At 41.3% G+C, this 18,403-nt stretch overlaps 1 protein-coding gene across 1 annotated transcript in view; it reads right to left on the reverse strand.

Annotated features, from left to right (window-relative positions):
* Positions 1-18,403, reverse strand: part of LOC122940096 (alpha-2-macroglobulin-like) — a 174,593-nt gene that overhangs the window by 86,704 nt on the left and 69,486 nt on the right. Inside the window, exons 15-17 of the mRNA XM_044296442.1 lie at positions 15,922-16,071; positions 12,960-13,130; positions 6,105-6,216 (exon numbers count right to left, since the gene is read on the reverse strand). Of these exons, the coding sequence (XP_044152377.1) occupies positions 6,105-6,216; positions 12,960-13,130; positions 15,922-16,071 (433 nt within the window). The remainder of the gene's footprint in view (positions 1-6,104; positions 6,217-12,959; positions 13,131-15,921; positions 16,072-18,403) is intronic.

The raw sequence follows: 18,403 nt of genomic DNA on the forward strand, positions 1-18,403 counted from the left end.
GCCCCACTGTCGATAAATGCTTTGATTTTCACAGTTTTGAACTCTAGCGCCACCTCGGCAGACAGGAGAAAATGGGTACTACCAGTAAAAGACAAACGTAGGTTTTCTTGCTCCCCACCCACACTACCAATAGTAATTTGGGGATTAAACTTTTTTTTATTTTTGTTTACTCCTTGATGCTGCAAGTATTCACTAAATGTCCCTTCTTGCCACAACAAAAGCAGACTCCTTTCACATGACCCAAGCTTTTGCCAGTAGTTCCAGGAGTAGCTCCTCCTAACTGCATAGGCTCATCACAAGGCACAACCAGCCGTGTCTCTCCACCATAAGTGTCAAAGGAAGCAGTACCCTTATTGGACAGTACTTCCTGAAGGTGAGGACCCCTAGATCTCTCCCTTAGGCGTCTATCAAGACGTACAGCAAGGAACATAGCTGCTTCCAATGACTCAGGATTTTCATGAAAAGCCAATGCGTCCTGCAGTCTCTCAGAGAGACCCTGGCAGAATTGGCTACGGAGAGCAGAATCATTCCACTCTGTATACGTAGCCCATCTCCTAAATTCAGAGCAATAGGTCTCCGCAGAATGTTCTCCCTGCCGCAAACCCCGTAATTTGGTCTCGACCTGAGAGATACGATCCGGGTCATCATAGATATGACCCAAGGCTCTAAAGAAATCATCTACCAACCGGAGCGACGGTGAAACGGTCGGCAGAGAAAAAGCCCAAGATTGGGCGTCCTCTTTAAGCAATGAAATAATCATACCCACACGTTGACACTCATCACCAGAAGAGTATAGGCGCAGCCTAAAGTATAATTTACATGACTCCCTGAACCGGATGAAATTGTCACTACCCCCGGAAAACCTGTCCGGGAGAGCTACCTTCGGTTCAGGGCAGGGCTGGAACCCACCACCGGAACCAGCAGCCTGTGGACTCTGAATCTGTTAAACCATCGCACGGAGGTCTGCTACCTTCAAAGTCAGATTCTGCAGCTGTTCAACCAGTGCATTCATAGCATCCATAGCTGCACAGATCAGAACAAAAAATGGCGGTATTGGCTCTGGATAATGTCACGGATGTAGTAGGGGAGAACACCAAAAGACAACAAGAAGGAAGGGAAAAGACACTAGGCCTCACCGCTAGGGAAGGCAAAGGGTCACCACCTATAAAACCCTGTTCCTGGCCCTAACTCCTATCCATATGGGCACCTCTCGATGGTAGAGATGCCCATACACAGGAATCTAGAAAACCCTGGTGGCCCTCGGATGCCCTAAAAGTAATGACAGGGCAGAGACTACCCGCTCCTTCCCTGGTGAAGGATGTAGCGTCTTGCTGAGTTCTAGTAAACAAAAAAGGTGGGGGAATACAAAATACAACAAACGGAACACTTAACTTCTGAGGCTGATGGATGATGGATGAACAGGACTTCAACTAGAACCACACTCCAGCTCTTCCAAAAAAGGAGGGTGCGTTCGGCGCTGCGTGTACGATTTTGCGCATGCGCATGAAGTCCTCCCGCGGCGCTGCAAAAAATCATTGCAGCACCGTGGGAGAAGGACTTCATGCGCATGCATGAAACCGTACACCGCGCGTGCGCACTTAGGGGTAGGTAGATTTTCCAGATCTCCCTACCCCTGAGTGCGCACTCACAAATCATCAGGCGTAGTTCACATAGCAGAGCTGAATGCTGGATATTGGGGGACACCGCTCATGTGGTGACCCCAATATCCAGCACTCAGGTTTGTGGTAAGGATGAACTGCTCCTGATGATTTGTGTGTGCGCACTTAGGGGTAGGGAGATCTGATGGAACATTTTGCGCTGGAAAATCTACCTACCCCTGAGTGCGCACACGCAGTGTACGGTTTCGCGCATGCGCATGAAGTCCTTCTCCCGAGGCGCTGCAATGATTTTTTGCTAATCCAGTGGATGTGCGCTTGTGCAGCGCCGCACACACCCTCCTCCAGCTGATTTCTGTGCGGCCGCGTCTCTTCCGGTATAGCGTTTTCGCAAGGTATAGAAATCTGGCAGAACAGGGGACTTTTTTTTACACCTGCTGAGAGGGAGGACAAACTGAACTACTATCGAGACATCCTATGTAGTCAGTTGGTCGCTGTCTATGTGTGCCATCGCCCATACTCACGCAGGTCTTACCGGGGGGAACTCTGCACTCACGTTCCACATGCTATGGCTGCTGGGGTGGAGAGGGCAGGAACAGTACCAGCACCAGCTCAATCAGCAGCAACTTAAGTCTAGAGTCACGGATGAACAGTTTTCTTCACCCGCCTACTGAAGAAACTACTCACCAGCAGCAGCAGCAAGACATAAAGCAGAACCTGAACCAGCAGGTTGTGGGATACTTGGAGTGCACCCAGCCACCCCACATCAAAGATCCCCTGGACTACTGGGCATCCAAACTTATTTGTGGCCGCAACTGGCCGAGTTTGCCCTGGACAAGCTTTCCTGCCCGGCCAGCAGTGTGGCATTAGAGCGGGTGTTTAGTGCGGCGGGGGCCATAGTTACTCCAAGGAGAACTTGCCTGTCCACACAAAATGTGAAGAAACTGACCTTTGTGAAGATGAATTAGGCATGGATCAGCCAGGATTTTTAAACACCAGTGCCTGATGCATCAGACTAGATCATCCATGGTGCCACACCTAAACTTTGTCAAAAGAGACCTGCTTCTTCTGGCTACCTGCTTCAGCTACTATTCTAATGCTGCCACCCGCCTGATGCCACACCTGCTGCCAGGTGCTCCTACTGCCACCCACCAACTTCAGCAAGTACTGGTATCGTCCCCTACCTCCCCACTCTGACACTGGGCCACTCTGTGGTCTCCTCATGCTGCTGCCACATCACCATTCTGGGGTTTCCTCATGCTGCTGCCACCTCACTGCTATGTCACTGGGCCACTCTGTGGTCTCTTCATGCTGCTGCTACCTCACCACTCTGTGGTTTCCTCCTGCTGCTGCCACATCACCACTATGTCACTGAGCCACTCTGTGGTCTCCTCATGCTGATGACACCTCACAGCTCTGTCTCTAGGCCATTCCGTGGTCTCCTGATGCTGCTGACACTTAACCACTATGTCACTGGGCCACTCTGTGGTTTCCTCATGCTGCTTCCACCTCACTACTCTGTGGTCTCCTCATGCTACTGCTACCTCACCACTATGTCGCTGGGCTGCTCTGTGGTCTCATCATGTGGCTGCCACCTCACCATTACGTCACTGGGCCACTCTGTGGTCTCCTCATGCTGCTGCCACTTCGATACTTTGTGGTCTCCTCATGCTGCTGCCACCTCACCACTCTGTGGTCTCCTCATGCTGCTGCCACCTCACCACTCTGTGGTCTCCTCATACTGTTGCCACATCACCACTATGTCACTGGACCACTCTGTGGTCTCCTCATGCTGGTGCCACCTCACCACTATGTCACTGTGCCCTCTGTGGTCTCCTTATGCTGCTGCCACCTCACCACTCTGTCATTGGGCCACTCTGTGGAAATCATATGCTGTTTACACCTTCCCTACTCCATGACTGGGCCACAATTTTGCCTTTGTGTCCTGGTTGACATTATCATTTATTTGACCCTTGTTCTGATCTATCAGATGGAAGGAAAATTGAGACGTGCAACGGATCCTGTCTATGTAGCAGCTGTAAGGCCTGTATGACATGGTCCCTATTTTGCATCAGAATTGGCTTATGATTTGGTAGCCAAAAGCAGGAGGGGGTACAAAACACAGAAGACATGCAAATATTGTATTCACGTTTCATCATTGTTTTGGATCCACTCCTGTTTGTTTTTTTTTTGCATTAGCAATATTGATGGATACTGACCGAGTGAATGCAGATGCTCAACAGACAGGATCAGTTTTTGGGGGGTTATTGTTCTGATGGATCAGAGGAAGGGCAAAATAATTAGTGACGTCAGCACAAACTTACTGCTGACACCCTCTCCAGGGGGAATTTACCTGTACAAGGTTTTAATAGAACAGGTTGTGTAGAAATCTATGTGGAATCAGCTGACGACGGTGTAAAACAAGTGCGCTCTTTCACGCTATAGTAAGATCTTGGGCCTCTGCATGGTTCTTTATACCTGGCGTTAATATTGACCTGTAAGGCTGAGTTCACACTTGAGTTATTTGGTCAGTTTTGGCCCCATACCTGCCCAAATAAGCAGAGTGTGCAGTAATTCTAAAAGCGATGCCTGTCATCTGCGTGTAATACTGACGCACAGTATTGTTTCACTGCCACAGCAGACTCCGTATGTGTGTTTCTGCAAGGCACAGTGTTCTACACCACTATACAGGCTTTCTGCAGCCAGGAAATAGCAGTTTTTTAACGTGGTTTTCCACAAATAAATTTGGATCGAATCTAGTCTTTTTGGAAAATTCAGCGAACCAACCGAATCAAATTTTTTAGATATTCGCTCATCTCTAGTGCTTATCTTTTGGACAGAGAGAAGACGAATTGCAAAGAGCATTTTTATTTTTGGAGAACCTGTCCTGCAATACACAGACAGACCATTAATTTGAAAGAAGGGCTTGTAGTGCTGTTTCCCCTGTGGTGGCGCTGTAGTGAAATAAAACACTACACATTACAGATCAGCGGGAGTCCACGCAGAATGACATTTTGAGATTAAATTATTGTCGAAGGATCCTTCTAACAAGTTGAAATTGTCCAAGGCAGAGGAGCCAATTATAGGTCTTTTAGGCAGGGCAATAGCTGCTTAAACAAGCACCAGTTGAATATACACAAGTTGATTGTCCCTTGTTGAATGGCATTTGAGATGACCTGATGAAAACCGAATGCTGCACAAACGATCGTTATTACAATTGTTTGAATCTCATCCAGTTTCCAGGGTTGCAGCAAATTCCTGTCTACACAGGACCATTCCCTGCAAACACATTGATTTGGTGCCGTATATAAAATGCAAATCAATTGTAATTGGTTTGGGAAGTTTGCTCAGACAAATACAACAGGAGGGCTACAGAGTGCACTTCCTCAAAAATCTTTGTCAAATATATGAGCGCTCAAATACTGTCCTTCAAGGTCCCCATTTTTATGTATACATTTATTATACCATCAATTATCTTAAAGCTTTATTAACTTAGTCTTGGGTAATTATCTACTGAGTAAAGAACGGTGATTGCTCTGAAATGTGCCTAGCCTATACTGCCAGACTTATTACATATCTTGAAAAAGAACCCAAGTGATAAATTACTTAAATGGTCTGTATCTTTTCACACAATTTGCATAAATCAATAGTACTGACAACTACAAGAAACTTTGTAATATGTTTTGTTAGTGAGAAATGGCTAGTTCTCATGTTATCAGCTGTTTAACTCCCCCTTGTTAATCGCTTTTTACTTTGAAAAATGACTTAATCCCATCCTAGACAGGAGCAGCTCTACAAGAGGATCATACAGTATTACACATATCAAAGCAAGTCTATGGAGAGAGGAGGGGAAGAAGTGGGCAGCAGCTCGCACAGACAAGCAGACTGGTGGAGCTACATGGGATAAAAACTTCCTAAGCACTTTATTCACAATCATATAGGTCATAACTGCTCTTTAACGTCCTCCATGATCTTGGGGCTGCTTCTGATTGAGTAAGAGAAGGTTAGGAAGCAGATTGTCCTCTACTTTCTGTGTGCAGTGGATGGCAGCTAGTCTCCAGCTACCATCTGTGGGAGAACTGAAAACAAGTCATTCAGCATAAATAGGGGAAAACTGCTAGAAAAAGCCAGATACAATTCATTTAATGGCCAGAAATAGTTTAAACACTGTACTATTGATTAATGCAAAGTTTGTTGAAAGGTTAGGTACGCTTTAACACTTCCTATCTACAAGGATGTCTATCCACAGAGATTTTACACATCAACTACTCTAAGTAGTAATCAGCCACCAGTTTCACCTGAGCATCTGCTGTTCATGAATAACTTTTGGCTTGATAATTGGATGTTTAAATGAGGTAATGATATGTAACGGGTATTTTTTGTTTCCGTAGTATTTTAATACATAAACTATATATGTACAAACATTGTTTTCTATGCAATACTTTCCTAAAAAAAAACATTTTAAAATTATGTAAGTGGATAACTTACTATTTCCATCTCTAGCAGGAGGTATTACACCACCTCTTAGAATAAAAGTTCTTGGTAAGCATTCCACAGGCTTCTTTATACCCGCACTTGTTATTATTTTTAAACTCATGGACTAAAAGAAAGGAAGATCATTAGATACATTCATAACTAGACAGATATCTAATGAGATACAGTTGAAACCAGAAGTTTAAAGGGAGTCTGTCACCTCCATATGGCCATATACAGTGCTTACATGGCTCTGTAGCACACCTATACAGGATTGTAACAGTACCATTGTCTTTAGACTTGCACCAGCAGGAAAAACGAAGTTTAATTCATATGCAAATGAGCACTTGCAAGTGCCCAGGGGAGGAGTTCAGTGTGTAGGTGCCCAGGGGCGGCGTTCAGTGTGTAGGTGCCCAGGCTGCTCTGCCTTCTTTTCACTTTACTCCTCCCCAGCCTCTGCCTTTGCCCGCCCTCCAAGTCTCTTGCCTCATCGATAGGTCCGGACTTGGAGGGCGGGCAAATAAAGAGGTTGGGGAGGAGTAAAGTGAAAAAAAGGCAGAGCAGCCTGGGCACTTACACACTGAACGCCGCCCCTGGGCACCTACACACTGAACACCGCCCCTGGGCACTTGCGAGTGCTCATTTGCATATTAATTAAACTTTGTTTTTCCTGCTGGTTCAAGTCTAAAGAAAAGAAGAAAGGTACCGTTACAATCCTGTATAGGTTTATTACAGAGCCATGCAAGCACTGTATATGGCCATATGGAGGCGACAGACTCCCTTTAAATACGCTATATAAACACATGCATGTTTTTCTCAATATCTGACATGAAATCAGAATCAACCTTTCCTGTTTTTGGTCAATTAGGATTACCATAATTATTATTATTTGTCAAATCCCAGAATAATGAGAGAGAGAGAGAGAGAGAGAGAGAATGTTTAAGGCATTTTTATAACTTTCTGCAAAGGCAAAAGTTTACATACATTTCATTTTATTGTACCATTGCCCTTAAACTGTATGAACTTGGATGAAACGTTTTGGATATCGTTCCACAAGCTTTTTACAATAGTTGGTCGGAATTTGGACCCATTACTTCTGACAAAACTGGAGTAACTGAGCCATGTTTGTTTGTCGCCTTGCTCGCACCTGCATTTTCAGCTTTGCCCATACATTTTCAATAGGATTGAGATCAGGGCTTTGTGATGGCCACTCCAAAACATTGACTTTGTTATCCTTAACCCTTTCAGTACCGAGCCACTTTTCACCTTAAATCCCAGGCCGATTTTTGAAAATCTGACATGCGTCACTTTATGTGCTAATTACTTTGGAACGCATTTACTTATCCAAGCCGTTCTGAGACTGTTTTCTCACTACACATTGTACTTCATGACAGTCGTAAATTTGAGTCATTATATTACACCTTTATTTATGAAAAAATCCCAAATTTACCCCCAAAAATTGAAAAATTCTCAATTTTCTAAATTTGAATTTCTTTACTTTTAAGACATATAGTAATACTTCATAAAATAGTTATCAATCAACATTCTCCATATGTCTACTTTATGTTGGCATCATTTTGTAAATGTCATTTTATTTTTTTAGGACGTTAGAAGGCTTCAAATTTTAGAAGCAATTTTTAAAATTTTCTCCAAGATTTCCCAAACCATTTTTTTAAGCACCAATTCAGATATAAAGTGATTTTGTGGGGCTTATATAATGGAAACCCCCCATATTTGACCCCATTTTAGAAACTGCACCCCTCAAATTATTTAAAACTGATGTTACAATATTGTTAACCCTTGATGTGTCCCACAAGAATGAAATGAAAATGGAGGTTACATTTCAAAATTTCACTTTTTGGGTAGATTTTTGATGATAATCAATTTTGTCTTGTAACGCAAGGGTTAACAGCAAAATAAACCTCAATATGCATTACAATGATTGTGCAGTTTGCAGAAATACCCCATATGTGGCTGTAAACTGCTCTATGGGCATGTGCCAGTGGTCAGAAGGAAACCAGCGCCATATGGATTTTGGAGGCAGATTTTGCTAGAATGTTTTTTAGGCGCCATTTTTTATTTGAAGACACCCTGATGTACCCTTACAGTGGAAACCACAAAAAAGTTACCCCATTCCGGAAACTAAACCCCTCAAGGAGTATTTCAAGGTGTGTAATGAGCACTTAGAATAGGAAATACTTGGCTGTGAAAATGAAAATACAATTACAAATTCCAGAAAAAGTTGCTTTACACCCACATTTTTCACTTTCACAAGGGGTAACAGGACAAAATGCACCCCACATTTTGTTTCCAATTTCCCCCTGAATTTGGCAACACCCCACATGTGCTCAAAAATGGATTCTTGAGTGCATGGCAGGGTTAAAAATGGAAGGAGCACCAGAGGGCTTTTGAAGGACAGATTTTGCAGCATTGGCTGTTTGGAGCTATGTCGCATATGAAGACACCCTGAGGTACCTCTACAGTGGAAACCCCCAAAAAGTGACCCCATTCCAAAAACTAGATCCTTCAAGGAGTATTTCAAGGTGTTTAGTGAGGACTTTGACCAATTAGGCATTTCACAGAATTAGGATATACTAGGCTGTTGAAATGAAAAAATTATAATTTTTTTCCAGAAAAAGTTGCTTTACACCAATATTTTTCACTTTCAAAAGGGGTAACCGGACAAAATGCACCCCAAATTTTGTTACCCATTTCCCCCTGAATACGGTAACACCCCATATCTGCTTGTAGCCTGTCGTATGGGTGCATATCAGGGCTCTAGAGCCAAAGTGCAAAATATGGATTTTGCAGGCTTGAATAAACAGACATGGATTTTAGGTGCCATGTCGCATGTTAAAAAATTCCTGTGGTCCCCAGAAATTAAAACCCCCAAGAAGTGACCCCATTTTGGAAAGAGCACCCCCGTACAAACATTTTAAGTGGTGGAAAGGGTACTTTTCAGCAAACAGGTGTCTCACAGAAGGTATAAACACTTGTTAAAGGATTTCAAAGCACACATTTGTGAAAATGAAAAATTACTAGCAGACCCCAATATTTCACTTTCACAAGGGGTTAATGGAGAAAATGCACCCCAGTATGTGTTCCCCATTTTCTCCCCATTCAGGAAACACCCCATATGTGCTTGTAGCCTGCTGTATAGGCGCACACCAGGGCTCTAGAGGCAAACTGCAAAACATGGATTTGGCAGGCCTGAATAAACAGACATGGATTTCAGGTGACATGTCACATGTAAAGAAATTCCTAAGGTATCCAAAATTATAAACCCCAAGAAGTGACCCCATTTTGGAAAGAGCACCCCGTACAGACATTTTAAGTGGTGGAAAGGGCACCTTTGACCAAACAGGTGTATTACAGAAATGAATATGTAGTGGTTGGTGAAAAGTGGATATGTAAGCTCTGTGGATAAAATCAGATATAAGGTAGTAAAATTACAGGGTACATCAAGGATGAAATTATTCCATGGATGAGTGATAGATTCTGAAACAATCTTTGATGCACAGGCCAGGTTTTTCAGGGCAGGTTTTGCAATGGTGAATGGTGTCTTTCCTTATCCCCTTTTGGAACACACCCTGCATCTTTTTTGGGTCCTTCCCATTCTTGCTGTTTGGGGGAATTCACCAGGGAAATGTTGCCCTGGTACAACTCGGGCACTGTAACTTACAGAAGTACTGGGACCCTCCATTGCTTGGTTTGAAAAAATTAGGGCTTTTATCACCACCTCTTGAAATTGTAGGAATCTTTTTGGCTGACCACTAGATCTAAATAGCACAAACGCATTGTACAACGCCATCTGTACAATGTGTAAGGCCAGCTTTTTGTACCACACTTTTGTTTTTCGTGTGGCATTGTAGGGCTTCAGAACTTGATCTGAAAGGTCAACTCCCCCATGTGTTAATTGCAGTTCAGGATGCAGTCTGGCTTAGGGACAGTGGTTGTGGTACCTCGTACAGCGGCAGGGAAGCTGGTGTTACTGTGAATGGTGGGCGTATAAATTTGTTTGGGTTACCATCAAATTAATCAAATCTTCAGAGAAAAATATTTTAAAAAATTCAATTTCTGTGAAGCCTGTACAGTGTATCTTAATTCCTGAGCTGCCCACAAACTCAGGAATTTGGGGCTGATAATCCTCAGGGGGTGGGGTCCATATGGGGTCACTCTGGGGGGCTGTCTCCACTGCTACCCTGGGGCGCCTTCTAGAGGGTCCCTCATCACCGGATAATGATGATGAGGGGGTAGAGGAGTAGGGGAAAGTGGGATCCTCTTCTCCCTCACTGGCCGACTCAGTATCAGAGGCAAGATACGCGTATGCCTCTTCAGCTGAGTATACTCGTTGGGACGGACAGGCCATTTTTATTTTATTGGAGTGTAACATGTGAAATATGTAAAACTTTATTTACTGTGGGGTGTGTAGGAGGGGCTTTCAAACATGAAGGGGCTTGTAATAAATTGGAAATTAAATTTTGGATAAAAATGGGAAAAGGAAAAAAAAATATTGCAAAAAAAAATTACATTTCTTCTGCACAAAAAAAGTATCTTCTGCACAAAACAAAAGTGGTGAAAAATGAGCAGTAGCGATCAGTAATGGACACTACTGATCGGTGCTCAGTGGTTTCAAAATGCACGCACGCAGATTGTGCGTTCCTGCAAAATGCTAAACTGACACAAACTAACACTAACTGAAATAGATTTATATACATATATATATACACATACATACACAGTGGATATACAAAGTCTACACACCCCTGTCAGGTTTCTGTGCTGTAAAAAAAATGAGACAAGGATAAATCATTTCAGAACTTTTTCCACCTTTAATGTGACCTATAAACTGTACAACTCAATTGAAAAACAAACTGAAATCTTGTAGGTGGAGGGAAGAAAAAATAAAATAATATGGTTGCATAAGTGTGCACACCCTCAAACTAATACTTTGTTGAAGCACCTTTTGATTTTATTACAGCACTCAGTCTTTTTGGGTATGAGTCTATCAGCATGACACATTTTGAGTTGGCAAGATTTGCCCACTCTTCTTTGCAAAAACACTCCAAATCTGTCATATTGCAAGGGCATGTCCTGTGCAGCAAAACAACCCCACAACATGATGCCGCCACCCTGATGTTTCACAGTTGGGATGGTGTTCTTAGGATTCTAAGCGTCTCCCCTTTTCCTCCAAACGTAACAATGGTCTTTATAACCAAAAAGTTCAATTTTAGTTTCATCAGACCACAGGACATGTCTTCAAAAATGTAGGTGTTTGTTTCTGTGTGCATTTGCAAACATGAATCAGGCTTTTTTATGTTTCTTTTTTATGTTTCCTGGCAGAGTGGCCTTTCAGCCCATGTTGATACTGTGGATATTGACACAATCTTACCAGCTTCCGCCATCATCTTCACAAGGTCTTTTGCTTTTGTTCTGGGGTTGATATGCACATGTCAGACCAAAGCACGTTCATCTCTGGGACACAGAACCCGTCTCCTTCCTGAGCGGTATGATGGCTGGACATTCCCATCTTGTTTGTACATGAGAATAATTGTTTGTACAGAAGTGTACAGTTGTTCAGGTATCTTGAAATTGCACCTAAGGTTGAGCCAGACTTGTGCAAGTCCACAATTCTCTTCCTGATATCTTGGATGATTTCTTTAGACTTTCCCATGATGCTACACAAAGAAGCAGTGTGTTTCAGGTGTGCATTTAAATACATCCACAGGTGTGTCTCTAACTCAGATGTTGCCAACAACATGGCATCATCATATGGGCAGTCCAGAATTGTTTAATTAAAGGAATAGTAATTTTAGTGTATGTAAAGTTTTAAGTAATAAAAGTGCCTTAAAACATTCTCTCTCTCATTATTCTGCCATTTGGCAAATAATAATAATTATGGTAATTCTAATTGACCAAAAACAGAAAGGTTTATACTGATTTCATGTCAGATATTGAAAAAAACATGCACATGTGTCTTTTTATATTGTGTATGTAAACTTCTGGTTTCAAATGCACATAAATGATAAATAGATAGATAGATAGAGATAGATAGATAGATAGATAGATAGAAGGATCTGTGCAGATTGATAGTTTTGTGGGAAAAGAACCCCCTCTGCTCTCTTTTGGTGCTTGGCACCTATTTAAACCTCTGCTCTTTTCATGTCTTGAAGTAATGTTGGCGGTTCCTACTCAGTGATTGACATCCTACCCTGCTTACTTAGTCATGCAGGGTTAGCTGTCAATCACTGATTGGCACCACCTACATGACTCCAAGGCATAAAAAGAGCAGAGGTTCAAATTCACGTAAAAAATGGAAATCAGACATATAGTACATTAGAACCTCTTTCTAGAGCCCTGCACCTCAAATGGATCCAGAGAATGTCCCATGCATTGCTCTGCTAGATTTATATCAAGCTGGAAGCTCAAAGGGTGTGTCCATTCTGCTGACGCTCTCTCCCTATCACATCTCAGAAGTCAGTTGAAGGATGAAACTGAGCATGTGTGGCCTTCTCAGACAGGTGGAGCTATACGGACACATTTTATTGAATAACTTAGTGGCAATGTTAAATTTCTAATTACATGTAATTACAAAAATATTCAGATCCAGGGGCTGGTTAGAAAACTGCAGAATATTTTTTGGTGTACAATATCTTTAAATGAATAAATTGCAAGTTTTACTGAGTCGTTTTTCACAAAATTATATATCAATCTGCTCAGCTCCTCCTGCTCTATAAGATACAGTCTGCAGACAGCATTGCATTTTCTCTGGGACAGGTTCTCTAAATATATTTGATCAAAGTTCTACTTATTCCTTCAAATTCTGTTGTAGAGAATATAACTGACATGTAACTGACATATAAGACGAACCTTTAGCAAGCTGTACACATCCACGATGCTGGCGCCAGAGGGCCGTAGTATTCTTCCTTGCCGTAGAAAGGGGTGATCATGCATAAAGCTGGGAAATCTACATGCATCTTCAGTTTCCCAGATTCCATAATCGGAAAACCAAACTTCCGAGTAGGAAAATAAGTCAAAAACCTATTTAAAAAATTTGAACAAGCAACATGTTATGCATGTGTTCAATGGTGTGGAGCCCTAATTATTATATTGATTGTGTAGAGAATATTTTCACTTATTGATAAGACAATGCTGAACTTTCTTTTACTTATTGCCTACATGATTATTTTCTGTGGGTCAATATTTCCCGGGTTTGGTCCTTCTAGCAACTACTGGCATGTGATATAAGGAGAATATAAAAATATGAACCCGCCCTCCTCAGTCCTTGTCATGGCTGTAGCTGCAGGGCATTGACTTTATCACCACTTTCCTTCTCTCACAGCTGCCATGTTCTGACATTGTATAGCATTAGAGAGCTTAATACTCATTTCTCCCATGTTCAGTTATCACCAAGTGCAGGAGGAATAAGTTATAAGAGAGTATTAAAGTGGTTTTCTGAAAAAGGCAGTTATCATGTAGATAAAGTTAATGCAAGGCACTTACTAATGTAATGTGATTGTCTATATAGCTTCCTTTGCTGTCTGGATTAATTTTCCATCACATTATACACTGCTTGTTTGTAGCAGTTATGACCACCTTGCAATCCAGCACCAGTGATCGTGCTTGCACACTAAAGGAAAAGGGGCTGGCCTCTCTGGTGGCCGGGACTTGGGTAGTAGACATAGGCTGGTGCTTTTTCCATAGAGTTCAAGCGCCGCTGCCGGATTGCAGGTTGGTTGTAACCATGGAAATGAGCAGTGTATAATGTGATGGAAAAATGAATCAATTCAGCAAAAGAGGGAATATGGACAGTGGCTTGTATTAACTTTATCTACATGATAAATGCTGAAGTGAGACAATCCCTTTAAGCTCTCTTTGGACACAGTTGTGGGTAATGGGAAATGATGACATTTGTGGTGTACAGCTAATAGCTGGAGGGTACTGCTTGAGGAATGGGGAAGGGTTAACAACCACTGCCACTCTCCCTGAAATGTGTAACCAAACCCATGAAGCACTTCTCCTTTCTCTGCCACAGCTCCAGCACTTCCTCTAACAACGCCCAGGTAGTTTATAGCTCCTCCCATCTAGCTGGTCACATAGACACTCCCCTATCACTGCCCCGCCCATGGACATATCACAGGAAATAAGAAAGAGCTGCGTGGACATGGTCATGTGACCACAGCCCAGACGGGAAGGTAGGAGCAATAAAAGGTAAAAGAAATACAATACAAAATTGCAACTACCCTCATAAATGATTATTTATGTTGGATATTATGCAAACTGGGAAACCCTTTTAAGGACTGTAATTTCTTATGAAACAAATTTTATAAAATATAATGACATTCAAGCAAATCCATTGGCTTAAATACATAACACCAGCACTGGATGGCCACAGCTATAGGATAGACTTCCCATGATGAATACTGCAAAAATATATATATATTTTTTTTAAGTTGGTCATCATCTCACACCACTCATCTCGAGAACCAATAGGGAGGGATGGACCATCCTGTGTGCTTATTGACCCAAAGTTGGTTCAATTTATAAAAAGTTGTATTCTACCCAAAGCTTCACTTTCAGAGTGAAATAATACATCTAGTGTTTGTGATAGTTTTCAATGCAAGTTTTCAAGCCAAGGACAGGAATACATAAAAATAAAAATAAAGAAAAGCATATAGAAAAGTAAATATGTAGCTGAGCTGAACACATGACACAGTGTGTGTTATCTTGGTTATCTCATGACAAAAGCCATTATAATCTTAGTTATCTTTCTCTGACCTTTTTTTACTTAACGCATCAAGTTTAGTTTGTCTGCATCTGTATAATGTTTTGTTTCATATGTAAAAAAAAGCATGCGCGATTCCAGACTGATAGGGAAATCAAAATGATCTAATCTGTTTTTTCTTTAAATCTTTAAGAAGCATAGTTATTCAGCACCCACAGCCATGTGAAAATCTGTCCGTAGTAGATCAACTAAATGCTAAGACTTTCGCAGGTTTGATTATAACCGCCAGACCTATTTAATGTATTTTTTTCTTTTTCTTTAGATTTTTGCCAAAACAAAAATTTAGCAAAAGAAAATTATTTTTGAAATATTTTGACAAAACCTACTGATTCAATAAAATAAAAAGCCTCCTGCAAACTCAGCTTTAAGGCTAAATGCACACAACTGTATGTGTTTTGCAAATTGTGGATCCGCAAATTACGGATCTGCAAAAATAAACGGATGCAATCCGTTTTTTTTTTGCAGATCTATTGTAACAATGCCTAAAACAGACAAGAAAAGGACATGTTCTATTTTTTTGCGGGGCTAAGGAATGGACATACTGAGTGAAATGAATGGGACCCCATCATATCCGTAAAATAAACGGAACGGACACGGAAACAAACAACGTTCATGTGCATGTAGCCTTAGGCCTCATGCACATGAAAGTATTTTCTTTTCGTGTCCATTCCGGGTTTTTTGCGGACCGTATACGGAACCATTCATTTCAATGGGTCCTCAAAAAAACCCTGAAGTTACTACATGTGCATTCTGTTTCCGTAAGTCCGTATTTCTGTTCCACAAAAAAATAGAACATGACCTATTATTGTACGCATTATGGACTAGGATAGTACTGTTCTATTATAAGCCAGCTGTTCCGTTCCACAAAATAAGGAATGCACATGGACATCATCCGTATTTTTTGGGGGATACGTTTTTTGCAGATCGCAAAATACATACGGTCGTGTGCATGAGGGCTTACTATGGAATTAAAATACTGAAAGACATTAGATGGGAAAACTAATGCACAGTTTTCTCATGAACTATTAAATCTCTAGTACTACTCACTTTGTCAGCAGTCAGCTCCTTCTCTGGTTTCATCAGTACCACGCTCTGATCTACCACCCGTAGACCACAGAGAGATCCAGGAGCAGCCTCAACCTGGAGAGACACATCTGATCCTGGAAGAAGTTCATCAGGTGTAAACCCACTTGATACCTGGAAAAAGTTAGATTTTTTTTCCCACAGCCTCAGACCATTATAAAATTAGGGCAGAGAAAATCGATCGTTTTCCATTTTTAGTTGTAGTTGGCTTTTCTGATTACTATTATACAGTAGCTTAGTTTTAGATTTGGTTTTTGGTACCTTGAGCGTATAACTATTTACTCCATAATATTACCACTAAACAATTCTTTAAGCTACCGTGTGACTCATCCCTTGTTGATGGGAGTTGATATGCACCTATCCTTTCCATTTGTGTCACTGTTTATTATTTTTGGTACATTTATTTTTACATGGTAAATTCTATACGAGCCAACTATAGTTTGTTCTACACTTCTCGGTCAGGGCCATCCTAGGGCGTCCAGGAGATTCCTGACACAGGATCGCCCCTATCAGTGCAGCCATTCCATCCTAGGCAGGGCAGAACGAAGATAAGGTCATCTTTAGGGACAGTCCCCCAAGCATTGTTTACCATACGAGACCCTGCCATTTTGTCAACCACTACTGTGTGGATTGACTGTTTCACAATAGGAATTTTTTATTGTTTTGTGTTATGTTAGATAATTTTGCCTATTTGGGATATTTAATGTGTTTTTTTTTTATTTAGACATATGAATAAAAGCTAAGTTTTAAAGGATGGTTATCTGTGACTATACTCCTCTACACATAGTTTCACTTTGTAACACAAGCAGCGACCATTTTAGAAAAACCTGATTCATTACCACGAAGCGCAAGGAAATTTGGATTTGTTGCAAATCAAAGTTTTCCTAAACTTCAGACTTAATTCCGCTTTGAATCCTTCGCTAAACACTAGTGGCAACAAATATCCCCTAGTGTTAAGCACGAGTATTCGAAAAGTGAATTTTTATCTCGAATATCTCAACATCAAGAATTCGCGAATATTTTGAATATAGTGCTATATATTAGTTTTTAGAATATTCGTAATTTTTTCCATCTGAACACATGATTCCTCCCTGCTTCTTGCTTGTGGGCTAATGAGTCATTGGCCCACAAGCAACTTAAGCAGGGAGGAATCATGACTTCAGATGGGAAAAAATGAAGAAAATTCTAAAAAATGAATATATAGCACTATATTCAATATAGTGCTATATATTCATTTTTTAGAATATTTGTAATTGTTTTACATCTGAAGTCATGATTCCTCCCTGCTTAAGTTGCTTGTGGGCCAATGACTCATTGGCCCACAAGCAAGAAGCAGGGAGGAATCATGTGTTCAGATGGAAAAAAATGAAAAATATTCTAAAAACTAATATATAGCACTATATTCTATAGTGCTATGTATTTGTTTTTGACCCATGACTGTATTGATCATTACCTTGGAGATTTTTGAGTAGAAAAAAAAAGAATGTAGAATGTAACGAATAATCAAATTCGCGAATATTCGAAGAATATTCTACAAAATATTAGCAAAATATCACGAATACGAATATGACCCCTGCTGGTCATCACTAATATCCACAAGGGTTTGTGGTAGAATGATATGGCAATTTGTTACTCTGTGGCTAGGCACCCCAGGGGGTTGACCCTTTATGTGGATTACAGATGATCACCATGAAGCATGATATATCTTGGACAGGTCTGTAGACAAAAGGGGAAATGTGTGTTGTCAACAAGTGAAGGTGGTAATGAACACTCTTGATCCGTAATACAGTATACATTGCTTGGCATGCACCCAATGGACCTCCAAATGTCTTAGATTTTTAGGGGACATGAGAGGATTTTTTTCCTCATAGTCTTTCAGGGAACCACTAAGAGGGGAAATTATGGTATGATCTATTACTTTTTTTTAAAACCCATTTTATTGAAGAACATAAAGAAATTCACATATTTGTACAAGAGCTATCATGGTTTCAAAACATATTCAAACATCTGCCCATAAGTAAGATATACATGTTATATAAAATAGGTCCTTACCTATAATTGTAATTTTTTTAGTTAACTTTTCCACTCACTTACCGTATTTTTCGCTGTATAAGACGCACTTATATAGCAGTGCGTCTTATACAGCGAATGCTGCTGATTTTGCGAGTTTTCAATGATACACCAGCTGTGAGAGAGGAGGGGCTGGGGGCCGGCATCTGGTTTTATAATGATAGCGGGGCCCGTGCAGTGACTGTATTCTACTACACGGGCCCCGCTCACCGTATAATCGTATCTCTAAATTCTAATAGTTAATTGTTATGTACATATTCGCATAATGAGCGCTGTGTATTACTTACAACTACAAGCGCTCGCCACTTGGTAGGTAGCAGAGAGGAGGGAGGAAGGAGGAGGCAGGCTGGGAGGACGGGCGCTGGCAGTGTGAGTC

The sequence above is a fragment of the Bufo gargarizans genome, chromosome 6 (genome assembly GCF_014858855.1).
Source record: "Bufo gargarizans isolate SCDJY-AF-19 chromosome 6, ASM1485885v1, whole genome shotgun sequence".
In the NCBI taxonomy this organism is placed as follows: Eukaryota; Metazoa; Chordata; class Amphibia; order Anura; family Bufonidae; genus Bufo; species Bufo gargarizans.